The 16785-nt window shown below is 39.8% G+C and overlaps 1 protein-coding gene across 6 annotated transcripts in view; it reads right to left on the bottom strand.

Annotated features, from left to right (window-relative positions):
- Window positions 1-104: 104 nt before the first annotated feature.
- Window positions 105-16785, bottom strand: part of LOC763682 (ankyrin repeat domain-containing protein 17) — a 48134-nt gene continuing 31453 nt past the window's right edge. For 4 of the 6 annotated variants that reach the window (XM_030979635.1, XM_030979634.1, XM_030979631.1 and 1 more), the window contains 13 exons: window positions 16330-16430; window positions 15513-15608; window positions 14924-15040; window positions 14250-14430; window positions 13128-13507; window positions 12333-12571; window positions 11556-11723; window positions 10929-11075; window positions 10092-10341; window positions 7919-9314; window positions 6590-6723; window positions 5176-5364; window positions 105-3763 (listed from right to left, as the gene is read on the bottom strand). In XM_030979635.1, the coding sequence (XP_030835495.1) occupies window positions 3731-3763; window positions 5176-5364; window positions 6590-6723; window positions 7919-9314; window positions 10092-10341; window positions 10929-11075; window positions 11556-11723; window positions 12333-12571; window positions 13128-13507; window positions 14250-14430; window positions 14924-15040; window positions 15513-15608; window positions 16330-16430 (3431 nt within the window). In that variant the 3' untranslated portion in view covers window positions 105-3730. The remainder of the gene's footprint in view (window positions 3764-5175; window positions 5365-6589; window positions 6724-7918; window positions 9315-10091; window positions 10342-10928; window positions 11076-11555; window positions 11724-12332; window positions 12572-13127; window positions 13508-14249; window positions 14431-14923; window positions 15041-15512; window positions 15609-16329; window positions 16431-16785) is intronic. The other 2 variants (XM_030979632.1, XM_030979633.1) reach the window with 2 other exon arrangements.

The raw sequence follows: 16785 nt of genomic DNA on the forward strand, positions 1-16785 counted from the left end.
TTACAAAAAACATTAAATTTACAAGGGACACGGGTTACCAGCAATATAATGTTTGAGAAGACAACACAACCACATGAACAAAGAGGAATATGATACGATATGAATACTGTAGTAATTCATGTTTTAATGGGTAGAACACATTGTTTTTAGCATGAATAAACGTTTGACACTGGTTTTGTATGGTTTTTCCTCTTCCTCGATATTGACAATGCGCAGCACTCACAGAGTTCCTGCGCGCACAATAATGTCCGAGGAAAATAATCAACAATTCGGAGCCAATTCCAACGTTTTTTTATCTTCTTCATCAGAAATGCAGCTTCGACAACACATTATTGATTTGCTAAATAAGAGTTCCAGTTATACAGAAAAGCAACAATAAAAAGATTAATTTAAATTATGATTGAACAAATAAAAGGCAATACGAAAGGGAGTAGGGGAACATTTGCTTGTTCTACTAAAAAAACAAAAATAAAGGCAATAAAGTGTGACTACTTTGGGTATAATCATACGGTAAAAATTACGATAGTAAATACTCCTTAATATGTAGAGTAAGTATACGAGGAGTGCGAGCTACATGCGAATACTCCATTCACTTTCGGCGTCTATTCAAAGGAAATAAACCTCACACCCAAGAAAGATAACGTACCACACCGATACTTCTATGAAAGAGTTCACATAAATTCTCCAGTAAATGGGAGAATACTCAAATCATTTCTTCTCTAATTCCACAAGACCTTTTTTGTTCAGAGACTAATCCACCACAAATCAGCCCCGAACTGGTCTTCACAGTACAGTCCAATTTCAATTAATATTTTATTCACCTGGTAACCTACACCACAGTCGTCATCTACGAATTATGAAGAAGTGACTGGCACGCTAAGCCTAACCCACCACAAGTTAGGCTTGCTCCAGACTCACTCTTCATTTTCTAGTCATGAAAATGCTACACCACCGCATCATTACAAACTAAACACTAAGTTTTATGTCTTCTTAGTATCATCACTATGACAACTAAAGTTGACAACAAAAAAAGAGGGTCTAGTCCACCTTTCTAGAGGGGGTGCTTCACTAAAAAAGCACAGAGGGACCGATATGTGTGCATTTTCTTTTACCAATGATTCACACTAATAAAGCTCTCGCAAGTGTTTCGGTCAGAAAAGAAAACATCTTAAACACAGGCTAGTCATGTCAACAGGGGACAAACAATGAGCACTTTTCGCATACTGGTTTCCACTGTATGCCTTTAACATTGTCTCAATTCTTTTCTTCTTTGAAAAGTTTGTGCTAAGCTATTTAGACAGTACTTTACCATCCTAAATAGTTTCATCACGTTAAGTCTAATTGTATCTCTATCTTTCTGAAGTGAAAAGAAAGGAATATATCACTATGTGATATTCAAGTCGGTCAAATATAGTAAACATAAACACGCTGCGGCCATTCAAATGCTCTTCAAAATGGCCGCCATCACTTGATGCTTTTAAATGAATAACTGTGGACTCATCCATACAAAGTAATGCACAACATCGTTAAGTGCAGAAGAATACTCCACTATTAATACTTGCTAGTAAATCTCTCTTCATCATCTGATAATGCTAATAAAATAAAAAGATGGATGAAAGCAGAGAATCAAGAATTTCGATCGAGAAGAGTCCAAAAGATGCCATCTTTATCACTTTACAGTCTCCTCCCAAGTTTTGTTCAATCATTCGTATTAACATCCTCATAGTTGGATGATGATGAAAAGAAATTACAAACAAAACATGATGGTGATAGACAATGGACAGCTTTCTCCTTAATTCATGACACAATTCAAAACAAGCTTTAAATTGATTTCTTGCATCAAATTGCAACTTGACTTGAAGTCGCTGAGAATCATTATCTTACTTGACTTAGAACTAGTTAATCCTCCCAGACATAAACATCAGTAAGAAACTGACTATAGCATTTTCTTTAAGAGGTTACATCAAATTAGAATTATTATCAAAAAAGACTTTTCAGGCCAGATGCAGATTTGAAAGCTGTATTAAATATATACCATATATGGGCATTTCATATACGACAGAATAACATATTGCATGTTAATTACCTGAATAGCGACCAACATAACATTTGAGTGGGGAAGGTTCATCGTATAAGAGATAAACCATTTGTCTTCAACTATGTGTATTACTAGAGTACATGCGGTTACACGTGTGTGAAACCAGGCAAAAGGATTTTTATATAAAAACAAATTATGGGGGCAAATAAGGACGTTATTATATTTTTCATAGCAATGATTATCACAGCATGGCTATTTAAACTCAGTATTAAATCACAAAATAGTATAGAACGTAATAATAGAGAAGAAAACATTGACGTAATCCCCAATACTGCTTGATCTTCTTTCAGACACAAAAAAAAAAAGAGAAAAGAAAAAGATGAAAGAAAATAATAAAAAGGTCCAATGCCATGCACCAGGGCATGGCAGCAAAATGCTACACTGACTATTAGGTATAAGAAAAGTTCAAATAATAGATTTGAGTCACAAATGCTTGTACCAGATACCTTTGCAATTCTCACCATGCACAATTTCATCATCAGCAAAAAATAAATGAGCTGGCCTCTAGCTAGACATATAACCTTAGAATAATGATGATCAGTTCACATATGAATCAGTCTATCATGTAATAAGCTTGTAGCTGAGCGTTACTATCTACCATTAAAGCCGTTCACATCGGTCGCTTCTGCAAAGACAAGCTACTTCCAACTACCAAAACCTTTTGAAAGTGGCTTTTTGACACTGAATCAGACATAAGAGCATGCATCAGAAAAGAAAATAAGCTAGATCGTATCTTGTTGCGACATGACAAAATATTTCATTCAAATTCTTTTCTTTTTGTTTTACGGTGAAGAGCTGTAAGTACTTGCAAGTGCAGGTGTGTTTATAACAGCATACTGTATGCAAAGCCAGTATATCTATTCATATCCAAAACTTTAGCGATGAACTGAGATCTAGTAGTAGAAGACGAATCACATGAGCATCGTTTCATATTTCATCCACCTCTTAACACATTTCCACACAGTCTCTCAACCAAGCTGCTTAGATTAGAATGAAAACAGAAAACATAACAGAAGAGAGTAATATACCAAGAAGTAGTTTCATCATCAGAACTAGGATTCTTGAAAGTGAGCATATATTTGCCCACTGCCTGCCCAAAGTGCTGAAACGAACCTCGTTCACTTAGAAAAATGAATATACCTGTGATGTCTTGAACTTCAGAAAGAACTTCTTTTTGAACATATTGGTTCTGAGTTGAACCAAAAAGTTGAACACAAAGTTTTTATTTTGTATGTCCATCAACATCAAGTGCAAAATCCCTCAATTAGATTCAATTTATTTGAAACCTCCCAATTCATTGACCAAAGTCCAGCAAATAATAGCTAAGATTTATTGCCATTCTTTTGAAGTTCAAAACACCATGATTTTGTAAACATCATCCCTAAATGCATCTAGGAAAACAAAGCTTACCAAAGAAATCCAACTACACTGACATGAAAAGATAAAAGTCTACTTTAAAAAAAAAGATTTAAAAAAAGAAAAAAGAAAAAAGAAAAGAAACGCAATGATGACCCAGCACTTCTTTTTAGTTCTTGTCCATCATCAAGTAGTAGTTTATGCTGGTTGAGTTTGATTGGTTTCCGTCCCATGATGAAGATGATGAATATCTATCTCGGGGTACGTTCGTTACGTTCACATAGAAGGCTGGTTCCACATTCTCCAGCCCTGAGGTATCAAAATGAAAAAGGATTAAAAAGGAGGGATGTTTGTTAGGACACGGTGTATAAAGATACAGGACTTAAAGGTACTATGTCCCATTTGAAGGCCAAAAAATGAAAAGGTTAAATTCCAATGACATTTGAAACTTTCCTCAAAACAAAAGGGCTTGAAAATGTCTTTTTGTGGGAAAAAAAAGACCACATAGATAGACACAGATGGGACATACATGACATATTCATAATTCCTGCAAAATTCTATAGAATTTGATGTTGGCTGCAAATGGCACATAGTAACCTTTAACAAGTGTTGTGCTCACTTGTATTATTTCAAAGGTGCATTAATTAATAAATGAAAAACTTCATCATTTGAGAGGTAGTTCCATTGCTCAGGAATATAGATCAACCTTTCCAAAACCTTTTCTACATTTCTCAAGGGTGAAAACACTCTTTACTCAAGTATTTCATTACTAACCTTTTTTCATAAAAAAAAAAAAAAACATTTGAGGGGTCATTGTAAATTCTACAGTCATTTACTCCCCCATCCCTGTTAATTAGTTTTTAGCATTTGCAGAAATGAAATCCTGAAATTAATATTCTGTACTTCAGCAAAATGTTACTCCTAACGTACAGTAGATTTCCTTTCATAAATGTATTTTGTTTAAAAAGGATCGTTTCGGGAGGTCAGTTTTGTTCAATTTGTTTTCTAAGAAGACTTTTTTTCTTCTTTTTTTCCTTCTTTCCTTGATCAAATTCTGCACAGTACACCTAAACAGAATCTCTGTATTCTGTGATCGCGCAATTCAGAATGGCCTGCAAAGACTTAATGATCTTTTAGATTGTGAGATGCATTCAACTCTAAAATCCTGTATTTGAACACCTTCTATTGGTATTTCATACCTGCCAACCTCACAAAGCAAAAATTAGGAATACATTCATTTTGTTTACCTTTTACACGTACGTTTTGAGAAAAGAGAGGAATCTAGGATCTATTACCATTAGTTTGAGGGCCAAAAAGTAGGAATAATTCCTCCAAAATAGGAGTGGTTGGCAGCTATGGTATCTCAATAGTTTGGTGTGATTTGAGCCTATTTCTGTGCTGTACTCTTGGTCAGATCCATTTCATATTTACAGCATTTAAATCAGATTTCTATGGGCACTTTACGGGACAGCTCCTGATTTAGGATAGGGAGACCTTGACAGAAAAATCAATAGAAGACGTATCAAACACTCGATTAGAGAGCAGGGATGCCAGTAAGAATTGATCAGAGTGCCTGAAAATCACCAAGAATGAGCTATTTTTGTACGCAAAAAAAGCCTCAACTATGGCCTGAAAATAAATCGTCAAGGCCTGAATTCAGGCTTTTGCCTGAAAACTGGCATCCCTGAGAGGGGGACAAAAATGAAATATTTCCCCCCTACCTGATTGTTATCCATGTTGTCAGTGGCTGAAATAGCAGGTGTCCAGACCCCGTTGCCCATGGAGGGCGGGGCGGTGTAGGGCATGGCCTGTGGAGGGGGTAGACTACCAGGGTGTGGTTGGTGGTTGGTAGGGGGCAGGCCACCGGGGTGGGGCTGCTGGTCTGACATCTCCCTCTGGTAGGACATCCCCTGAAACAAAAGCAACGAAGGAGAGATTGATGTCAGTCACTTGGGCGTGGGCCAAGACGGGGCGATAGATCATTGGGGATTCGGTTACTTGCTCTAGTAGAACCTGCTTTAGCCTTGGAATTTATGCAGATATGATAATCGATGATTGCTCTACCCAACTGCTAAGAAAGCATGCATAGTCTCAAGAGTAAACAACCAGGGGAACAATGGCTTAAAGTCCTCTCTGAGGGACTTGGTAATGAGGTTTATTTAATGCCTTACCTAAACACAGGAGCGCATTGACTTTCTTTTTAACACGGGACCTCCCAGTTACGAGACCACTGCTCTATCACTGAGCCATCGCACCTCCTTTTAGGGCTCGATTGGTAATGTGAATTAGTTTAGGTATAGTGTTGTGTCCAAGGTTGGAGTTTAGGCAATTGTTAAGTATCATATATTCACCACAGAGCAACTGTAATCCAAGCTATTGTACGTAGAATCTTTGGTACCACTGGACCCTGGTCCTGAAACCTGAAACTATCTATCTACCTAACATTATTCATTCAACCAAAGAGAAACCTTAACTTAAACAAGGTGCAATATTTTCACATAATTTACACTGCTTTAAACATGTTTATGTACTTTGATGTTTGATTTCAGTAGCTTATATAAATTAAAGATAAACTTGAGTACTGGTAATGCAATTGCATTGTGAAAGAAAAGGTGTGGAAAGGATCAGAAACAGTTGATCATGTAGCATGTAAGTATTGGTGTGCACTGCACGGTTCTGGAGTAATCAAAATCATAATAAATTTGACCGAGTCTTGGTAAAGTGACAAGCACTGTACACAGAAAGCCATATACACATGATGTCGGGGCTGGTACTACCTTGATTTCCTTGTCTTTTTATGCTCATTACTCAGCCATTATACATTTTCTTCCAAAATTGTTTGGCACATGTCATTTATTTGTAATCTTGAACATTCAGTGTATGTTTCGTTTGATTCTGTGAGAATTTATTTTCTTTTTTTTTTTTTACCAGAACTCAAGTTTATCTTTAACTGTTAAAAAAAAAACTCTCTGGAAAAAAAAAAGACAGAAGAAAAGAGAATCTTTTTCTGTGTGAAGTTGGCAGCTCTTGTAAATGAGAAGAAAAAAAACACCCAAAGAACTGGGCAATTAAAAGTCAAACTCATAAAAGACGAAAAACGTTGCCAATTTGAAGTTCAGACTTGATTTAACTTACCACAGGTACGTTCATAGGTTGGCCATGGTAGCTCTCTGGTCGACCGATAGGTCTCTGGATAGGATTAGCAGGAGTGTTGACAACCATGTCATCCATAGAGATAGAAGCATTGGGCCAACAATTCCCCTCACCAGCTAAGAAGGGGAAGAACAAAACGGAGACGTTCATTTGAGGGGACGTTTGGTGGAATGGATGTTAATAAATGACATTTCAATGGTTTTGCAATTTACATGTGCCTACTACCATGTTATCATCCATAGAGATAGAAGCATTGGGCCAATTCATTTCACCAGCTAAGAGGTACCAAGAACAAAATGGAAACATTCAATTTAGGGGTGGTTGATGGAAAGGTTAATTCATGACATTTCAATGGTTTTGCAATATGTGTGCCCAATTACCATATTATTATCTGAAGTGATAGAAGCATTGGGCCAATTCACCTCACCAGCTACTAGGTACCAAGAACAAAATGAAAACTTTCATTTTAGGGGGCATTTGATGGAAACATTAATTAATGACATTTCAATGTTTTGCAATAGATATGCCCACTACCATATTATCCATAGAGATAGAAGCATTGGGCCATTCACTTTGCAAGCTACGAGGTACCAAGAACAAAATGGAAACGTTCATTTTAGGGGACGTTTGATGGAATGTATGTTAATTAATGACATTTCAATGGTTTTCGACAGGTGTGCCCACTACCATATCATTATCTAAAGCGATAGGAGCATTGAGCTAAAAACAAGACATTCACATATGTTTCAATTACAAATAAGAACCTTAGGTATTTTGGCATTTAATACATACACAAACAAATGTCTCTGAGAGATAGACAGTATTAAGTACACATAGGACAGAAATTGTCAATGACTGAGGACATGTGTAAGGGAAAGGAAATAATGGTGAAAATCATTTTGATGATTATTAATTTTCTTGGTCAAATATAAGATGAGCTTGATGTCGGACTAGAGTACATCAGAATTTTTTGCTGGATCGAAAATCAATGCTGTAACCTCTCACAAAATTAGACTAGAGTTCTACAAGTCTGAATCCGATGACCAGGGTAATAGTATATATCTGTAAAGCCCTTTGAGAGGGCCTGCGGTCCTGAAAAGCACTATATAAGATCTATCTATTATTATTATTATTATTATTATTATCACTGGCACATGAAGTTAAAATGGTTGTGTACAGCTGACAAAGTCCAAATGGGCAAACTGAAAGCTGTGATTTCTCTTCTTATGTATCTTATTGTACAGATAGGATTCTATGCTTGTTTCAGTCAAAGCTTCACGAGGAAAGAGAGCAATAAGATGTGATCTTTACCTTGATGGGCCCAGATGCTTCCTGCCGAGGTGAAAGGAAGATCAGCAAACCCGACAGGTGTACGTCGATGAGTCTGCTGCCCTCTACGCTCCGTCCCAATGGGGCGTGGTAGTTTCCTATCCTGGGCAGCCGCAGAGGTACTGGGGCTAGTGGTACCAGACCTAGGCGACGTACCTGGGGATGCGTTGGCGTTGGGAGGGGTCGGGGAGGGTGCAGGAGGGTTGGTGATGGGCGAGAAGTGGGACAGGTTGGCATGAGGCATGGATGCGGAGACGACATCGGGTCGCTCGATGGGATGGGCGTGGGGGTGTTGGTGGGGGTGGGCATTAAGGTGTGGTTGAGAGTGAGGGTGGGGATTGGGTGGGGCATGGGGATGGGGTGGAGGTGGATGTTGGGCATGCATGTAGTGGATGGGGTTGAAGTTGGGCGGATTCCCTTGGAGGTTGTTGACCGTGCTCAGCAATCCAGCGTCCCCTCCTCCTACTGGCATGGATCCGGTCGAGAGGCGCTTGTACCCTGGAGCTTTGGCCTCCTCAGAGTTGGGGAAACCCCCTTCTTCTCCAGTCCCCTCCTCCTTCAAGGTACCTCCTGGAGCTAGGGAACTCCAGCCAAAGGCATTTGCAGGGTTCTGGCTCCTACCCTGGTTCATGTGGGATAGGAAGTTGAACCCTCCTGTAGCTGTGGATACCGGTGCGCTGCGGTTACCGTCAGGCTGCTGAGGAAGCATCCCTGATCCAACCTGCTCTCCCATGCCCTGACTCTGCGATGGCATCATCATCCGTGGCATGTGGAGCTGCTGCCCAGAGCGGCTCTCCGATATCTTGGACGCAAACGTACTAGCGTTGATGTTGGACTGAGCAGAGACTGAGACAGGCATGGCACCGACAGGCGTCGGCGCACTGCTGGTCATCACCCCACCCGATCCACTCACAGCCACACTCTGGATTGGTCGATTGGAAGAGACGGTGTTTGTAACCGCTTTCCCGGCTGGTTGCGTAAACAGTTGGCGCGCCACACCATTCCTAGGCGACTTGGCAGACGCTTGTTGGGGAGCACTGCCTACAGGAGGAGCCACGTTGACCGAGATAGGTCCTCTTCCCTGCTGATGGACCTGCTGCGGTGGCTGATGATGCTGGCTGGGGTCAGGTACCCTGCTTGGGGCAGCCATGGTGGTAGGGGCAGGCTGCCTGATGGGTTGACGACCCCATTGCTGGGCCAGTGCCGCCATCTGGTGCTGCTGGACTCCTTTGGGTAGACGAATCACTCCTGGCATTTGGTTGGGGTATTGGGAGTTGGCTGGGGCACTGTGGCTTTGGGTAAGCTGCTGGTGGCCAGGTTGCAGAGAGTTCTGCTTGGATGCAGGGGGCTGATGATTGGCAGTACTAGACTGGTTCATCTGTACACAAGGAAATGAAATAAAAAGAAATATGAAACTACCATTACATTAGTTAATGAGAAATGCAGAATTTAATTCAGGAGAACCTGAAATATTGGCCTCAGGTTTACAATATTTACAATCTATTAGGCCCTGTGAGCAAGTCCAAAGTACTATTTCCCTTTAGTTATCATGGATTGAAATAGTGATTTTTCCAATCGTTTAAATTTCACTGTAGTTCAATGTTTTTATGTATAATAATAATAATAATATTAGGATTGCGCCTGTTCTTTTTAACCACACATAGATTAGATCTTACACAGCATCATATATATATACCTGTGCAACCTCAAAGTACGAAGATACACCAACAACATGGTGGCCTGTACTTCAACAGAAGAAGAAGAATATCAGATATACCACTCAAGGGCAGCCAATATTATATCAATATTTGGGACACAAAATGACCAAATACGTTGGACTTGCCTCTAAATGCTTCTTATTTACAGTGTACATACATAAGGATACCCTGCAATAGAGAATTCCATATCAACACTCCACACATAAACACATGGTTTGAAACAAGAAAGCATAGTACAGTGAAACCTGTCTATAATGACCACCCAAGGGAGACAAGAAAAGTGGTCTTGATTGGCAGGTGGTCTTTATGTACATGTTCCTTGAGTACATATTTCAATGAGAAACAATTTTCAAGGGAAAAAACAAATGTGGTGGTTGTAGACAGGTGGTCACTAAAGCAGGTTTGACTGTACTATGGAGACTTTTCCTGTTGCTTACCTTAGGTGCCTGTTTGGCTGCCGTGGTACCTGTCTGCACACTGCTCTTACTCCCAGCCTGCGATGATGATGACGTGGTGGTCGATGAGGATGATGACGGGGCCTGTGTAGCGGTGAACATGGTGATGGGGATGGTTGCCGGTGCTACAGACTTCTTGATCTTGGCTACTAGCTTGCTGAGGTCTTCATCTGGGTCCTTAATGAGGGCACTGATCAGGTGGTGGGCTTGCCGGGTGGCGTCCGCTGACCCCCTGAGGGAGCAACACAGAAAGGGAATGTTAAACTTTATTTACTTTTCATTGTAATTGTTGTTCAAGTTTGAATTACAAAGCAAAGTCGCTTAAAGAACAGTTCTCTTAATCTTGTTATTTAAATGCAAATTCAAAGGAGATTAAAGGCAAATTTTCATCACAAATGGAGAAGCTGTTTCAAGAGTGTTGTTCATGGCATCACTTTCGTCACAATCTGGTTTGTCTTTTGTCAAGTCAAATTCACCCACCACGGGTCAAGCATTATACTTTTTTTCTGCCTTTGAAGAACACTTTATTTACAGAAGGTAATTAGAAGGATCATTGATTGAGTGAGTTGAGACCTTTTTTCAAAGGTGAATGCATTACAAAATAATTGCCCTTTATGCATACTTCTAACTAAAAAAATACTGGTTCTCTTGATTACTTGATTGTTTTGATATTAGTCAGGTTTTGTTTCACATAAGCATCTACCTTAGCATGTTACTACCGAGGCACAATATGACTGATGCAAGGAAGATTATATATATTACAAAGCCAGTCTCAAGTTTATCAATTTGACAAATAACAGTCATTTTGAAGTGACTTACTTGATATTGATGGTGCGCTCGTTGCCCTTGTTCTGTCTGTCCACATCGATGTGAGCCCCGGTGGCGTCTCTGATGGCATTGATGTTACATCCTCCCCTTCCTATTAGTCTACTGATTGCATTGGCTGGCACGGTTACTTTCTTGGACCTACAAATTAAATAGTCAAAGCACATTTGGTTTCACATCAAGTAAATCTGCAAGTTAATATTCACAGCATTTTTTAATCTTATCCTGCCTCTCATACTGTTGGGATCGCTTCCATATTTATCAAAAAAGTAAAGAGCTTAGTAGCTGGACTTCTCATGCTGTTACCAGATTATAGCAGGAAAACCACACACTTGACACTAATACAAAGTGTGGGGAAGCTAGGAAAGGAGATCATTAGTCAGTCAGAGATACAACTTTTGAGTTGTATCTCCCCAAACCTTATCAAAACTCTCTTGATGTTTGTAGGTTTACCTCCTGACTACCTCTTGCTTCTGTTTTCTCTTGGGGCTAGCTGCAGTGATCGACGAACGCTTCATAATAGGACTACCCATCTTATACATACATATTTCATTTTGTCCTCTCTGCAAATGCATCCCTACCACTTTCTCAAAAATCAAAACATTGGAAGGTAGGTCTTACCTTCTAACTACTTCTTTCCATCCCTCCTCTCGTTTCTGTCCTCTCTTGGGGCTAGCTGCAGTGATCGACGAACCCTTCATATTAGGACTACCCATGTCTCCTCCTGGGCCAACAGATTTCTTGCCCCCTCCGTCTAGACCGGTTGAGTTCTGGTCGTCGTGTTTGCTGCTTGAGAGGAAAATGAAAATGTTATGAGACAGTCGCTTCTCAAATACATATATGAGAGTAGTTCACCTCGTATGGCCTACTATTCATAATGTACGATTCTTTGACGCATACTCTGTTGATAATTGCTCCCATTAGTTTTTGTGCAGTAATACATTCTGAACTTTAACCCGAGACTGAACAATGTAACCCTACCCTAATGATACCCCTTAACCTAACCTAAAACCCCAATCGCAACCCTAACACAATCCCTAATCCCAATCCTATATGTTTGATGAAATAAAGCAGGGGTAAATATTGGATCAACGTTTGCATTGTATGGTCTAGTGCTCCGGACATATGTAGAAGTATCCTGGCTAAGGATCAGTGTACTGTTTTACAACAAGTTCCATCACTTCTGGGGTGCGTTTCACAAAACTTGTCATCAGAGACTAATGACAGATTTGTTATAAGCCACTGAAATCCTTGCTTCTGATTGGTTATCAGCAGATTTGTCACTGATTTTTGTCATTTGTCATTGAAAAAAGGCTTTGTGAAACAGGTCCCTGGTTGGTTCATTGGTTCCTTACAATCCTTTCCCAGTTTTACCGCATGGATCCTGCCTACACTTACATGGTATGGTTCTGCCCCTTCTCCTTCATGCTCATGCGTTTCTTCTTCTTCTCCTCCCTTATCTTCTCTTCGTGTCTCCCTCCCTCTTTGGCTCCTTCCTTCCCTCCATCCTTGACGTCTCCGTTCATGTTGACTCTGTTCTTGTTGTTCTGCCTCTCCTCCTTGCTCGAGGCAGAGTTGTTGCTCCTGCTCTGGTTGACCTTGTTGTTGGCGTGTTCCTTTGCACTTGCTGACTTCGTCTGGAAGGGAAGCATAGGGTTAATTCAGTGAAACCTGTCTATAAAGACCACTCAAAGGAAACATTAAAAGTGATCTTTATAGGCAAATGGTCTTTATAGACAGGTTGCCCTAGTACAGTAAAATCTGAATAAAAAGACCACTCAAGAGGGAAACATGAAAAGTGGTCTTCATAGGCAGATGGTCTTTATAGACAGGTTCCTTTAGTACAGGTTTCATTGGGAAATGTTCACTATTCAAGGGAAATGAAAAATGTGGTCTTTTTAGACAGGTGGTCGCTTAAGCAGGTTTGACTATAAACATTGACATGTCGTGCTAAGAAAGCAAGTGAATGCTAGTAAGGATTGTAGTGCGGCAACCAGTAGACCTACTGATGCCACATCGCACCGCAATGGTGTTCATATGCATGCATGCACTCTGTCCAGAAGACGGTAAGAGTTTGCTGAACTCTTTACTTTGCTTACTATCATACAAAGAATGCTTGGAAAAAGTAAATAAATAAATATAAACTTCAGTTCTCTCAAACGAGAACATGCCCTATTATTTCGTAAGACTGACCTTAATGTTGGGTGGAAGGGCTGCTTTGCTGTTGGTTTGGTTGATGACATTTGATGATGATGCAGAGGATCTATGGGAGGACGTGGTGGACATTGCAGCCGTAGTGGTATGCGTGGTGGCGGCTGTGGTGGTGGCGGTGACCACAGCGTTGCTACCACCTCCCGATCCTCCTCCTTGTGATGTTGCCGTGATGATGTTGCTCTGGTTGTTCTTGTTCTTCTTGCTGACTGTGGTGGTGGTGGTTGTGGTGGTGGTGGTGGCTGTGGCGGACTGGCCGTTGCTGCGAGCTGTGGTGGTAGTGGTGGTATCCTTGGTGCGGACCTTGCCAATGGTGGTCGTGGTGGTGGCCGATGGTGGGTCCAGTGGCACAAGGTCTTCAACTACAAAAGAGAAACAAACAATACCTTGCCAATTTCTAATATATTTTTTTAATGACCAAAGATTAGCACACACCATCTCACTTTGGAGTACCTAACCAAATAAAGATTTTCTTAAGCACACGTTACAGGAACTCAAACAGTAAAGGCAACAGAAGACCCAGAAAACATACCCTATATGTAATATTGCTAGAACAAAATACCTGAAATATTACTCTTTTCATAATTATGCTGCATTTTTTAATGTGCATGTCAAACAGACATTAAAAATTAGGTCTTAGAGAAGACAAATTTTGTTTTTTAGCACAATAAGAAAATTCCTTTTTCTGACATGCTTTGATCATTTAAAGAGTTTTTTCCAGCATTTCGGAATATATTCTGCAAAAAATACAAAGAGTCCATGTAGACGCTGATCATTCATCCCCTCTTGTATGATAACAAGGGGTAAATTTCACGACTCTTGGTTCGTCATCACTTAACAATTTCCTCCATAGTGCAAACCTTTCCAATGCATTGTTTTTCAAAGTGTGCTTCAACAATTTAACACCCAAATTCTGGATCCACGTTGATAATTTAAAAAATAATATCAAATACTACCGCATACTCCTTGCAGTAGCAAATGGAGAAAAAAGGTCCACAACCCACAAACTGGACTTTTTGAAACACAGAATGCATGGACAATTTCTAGGAGACACTCTTTCTTATAGAAATGTACATGCATATATAGAAGCATGCATGTACATACTTTCGTAGGACTCACTCGTTTCTCTTCCCAGGCTATCGTCTTCTTCATCTTCTTCTTCGTCGTCTTGTTCGGGTTCCGGCGAGCTGTTGTTCGGTCCTCCTTTCTGCTGCTTCTCCTTTCGCTTCTTTTTCTTCTTCTCGCGCCGTTTTGCAGCTGCCATTTTACGGCTCTCCTCTCGCGTCTAAAAATGGAAACAAGCGGGAAAGTACATAATACACGGGAATCCAGGTGTAACCGTCACTTCAGAAGTGTTTGTATGATATAAACAAGACTTAAAGTTCAATACACTGTCAGAATGTGCAAAGACTTGCTCAAAAGCAAGTAAATCGTTACACAAGTAATAGGTCTGTACACTGGCCCTATACAGCATGTAACCCTTGCCCTAAACCAATCCTAAAAACAAATAGCAACACTAACCCATACCCTATGGCCCAAATTCACAAAGGAGGTTTGTCGACAAACCTAGGTTTACGTGCGTCATATGACATGTTTCAGACCAAGGTTTATCTGAACCTTGGTCTGCAACGAATCAAAACTCGTCGTATGACGCACATAACCTAGGTGTGTCGACGAACCTCCTTTGTGAATTCGGGCCATTATCTTTGACAAAAAAAGCCTGGACCCATCGTCACCACAGTAGATGTCCGAGCAACCCTCTATCTAGTCTCTCTTACCTTCTCCGATTCCAGCTGCTCTAGAAGGATATTAGCATGTTTATTGGCTTCAGCTGCCTGGCGTTCTTTAGCAACCACGATGATCTCCATGCATTGCTGGCATTTCTTTAGAACCTCCTATACAAAACAAAGGAGAAATACATTAAAACTTTGATCAAATATATTGGCAAGTGCAATCAAAACATCAACTAAAGAAAATATTAAAAAGTTGATATTTCTTTCCATGTTCAGCAGTACTATATTTGCACAAATAATGATTTTTCTAAGTGTTTTAAACAAATGCACTTACCCAGCAGCACATTTTGGTTTGCTAGGGCATGCAAGTTCTTGGGAAGCCAATGACAGCCAAAGATAAGTAGGAACCCGAAATGAGAAGTCAAGCTGAAACTTTAAAGTACAAATAACCTAGACTATCGACTAATTATAAGACACAAGTTTGATTTTCAAAAGTTTCATTCAAAAGCAGTTCTTTTTGTAAAGCAACATGCCCTCGACTTCAAGAAAGTTTAAACTACTTCAATATCACTCTGTATCTAACAACCTAAAAAGTGTTACCCCTTGGTATCCATGGTATCTTAGGGACACTTACCCTGTCTGAGATGGTAGCGATGTATCTCATGCAGTCGGTGTCCGATGGAAACTGGTTGACGTGCTTCACCATCCATCGCACAACTTTCACATGACCCTGCAATGAAAGAAAAGATATCACCGTCAATGATAAAGTCTGTCTCTTCTGCCTTTTCCATTGCAGAGAGGGTGTAGCTGTAACATATCATTCTTTCACATCTTTCAATGACTTCCAGCTCTTCAATATCTGTCATATTTTTCTTCATCATACTCACAACGTGACAAATCTACCTTTGCAGAACAATGTAAAAAGAGCATACCAGTTTCTTTCTTGAACAATGAATATAAATTTACATTATTTTTTATCATATGTATTTATTTTTCAGAAAATTAGGATAACACTGTAAATTGTTCCTTTTTTTTTGTGTGTGTATTGTTTTGCTTCATGTATTATAACTATGTATGTAATTTTGTTATGCATTTATGTGATTTTGAACTGCAACCAATCAGTCAGTACAAATTTATTTTGTGCTTGCAAGAGACTGATAAATGCATCTATCTATAAATCTTTATTTTCATAACAAGTAATTTGGCAAGAAATCTCAACTTAATTAAGATACCAAGAAATTATGTTTCCGCTGCCTCAATAATTGCTGAACCTGCAGGGTAATCACCAAATTGGCAACAACCTGTTCAAGGTATGACTTCTTGCAAATGAGATATTGCTGGATCAATATCATTCACTAATGACTTTGTTCAATATGTCTCCGAGGTCTGTTTTAGATTCTTGCTATCTCAAAGTCCTGTTCCCAAATATTATTGCAACAGGATTTCCATACCTTTCTGAAGGCTGCCATTAGACACGACACCTTGCGATTGTCTTGACTGTCGATATCAGCACCAGCATGGACCAGTAGCTGGACTACGTCAAAGTGACCACCTGAAAAACGACAAGGGATTACTGAGGTTAGATTCAGGTTAATGACAGGTTTTGATTAATTCATATTTTTGGACTACGTCAAAGTGACCTCCTGAAAAAAAGATAGCGGAGTACAGAGGTTAGATTCAAGTCAATGGCATGTTTTAATTACCTTTTTTTTACCTATATTTTTTGCAAGAGTTAGGAAATTACTCTGTAGTTCTATAGGTCTTAAGACATATGCTCTGTCGATAATGACTTTGCCATCAAGATCCTTCACTGATTCATTCCTGAGCCAACCGTTATTCTATACTGAGACCCAATTACAATCCTAACCTTAGACATTATATCAAATAAAGCCCATATCACATGTTGC

The sequence above is a fragment of the Strongylocentrotus purpuratus genome, unplaced genomic scaffold, assembly GCF_000002235.5.
Source record: "Strongylocentrotus purpuratus isolate Spur 01 unplaced genomic scaffold, Spur_5.0 spur5_scaffold_10, whole genome shotgun sequence".
Classification (NCBI taxonomy): domain Eukaryota; kingdom Metazoa; phylum Echinodermata; class Echinoidea; order Camarodonta; family Strongylocentrotidae; genus Strongylocentrotus; species Strongylocentrotus purpuratus.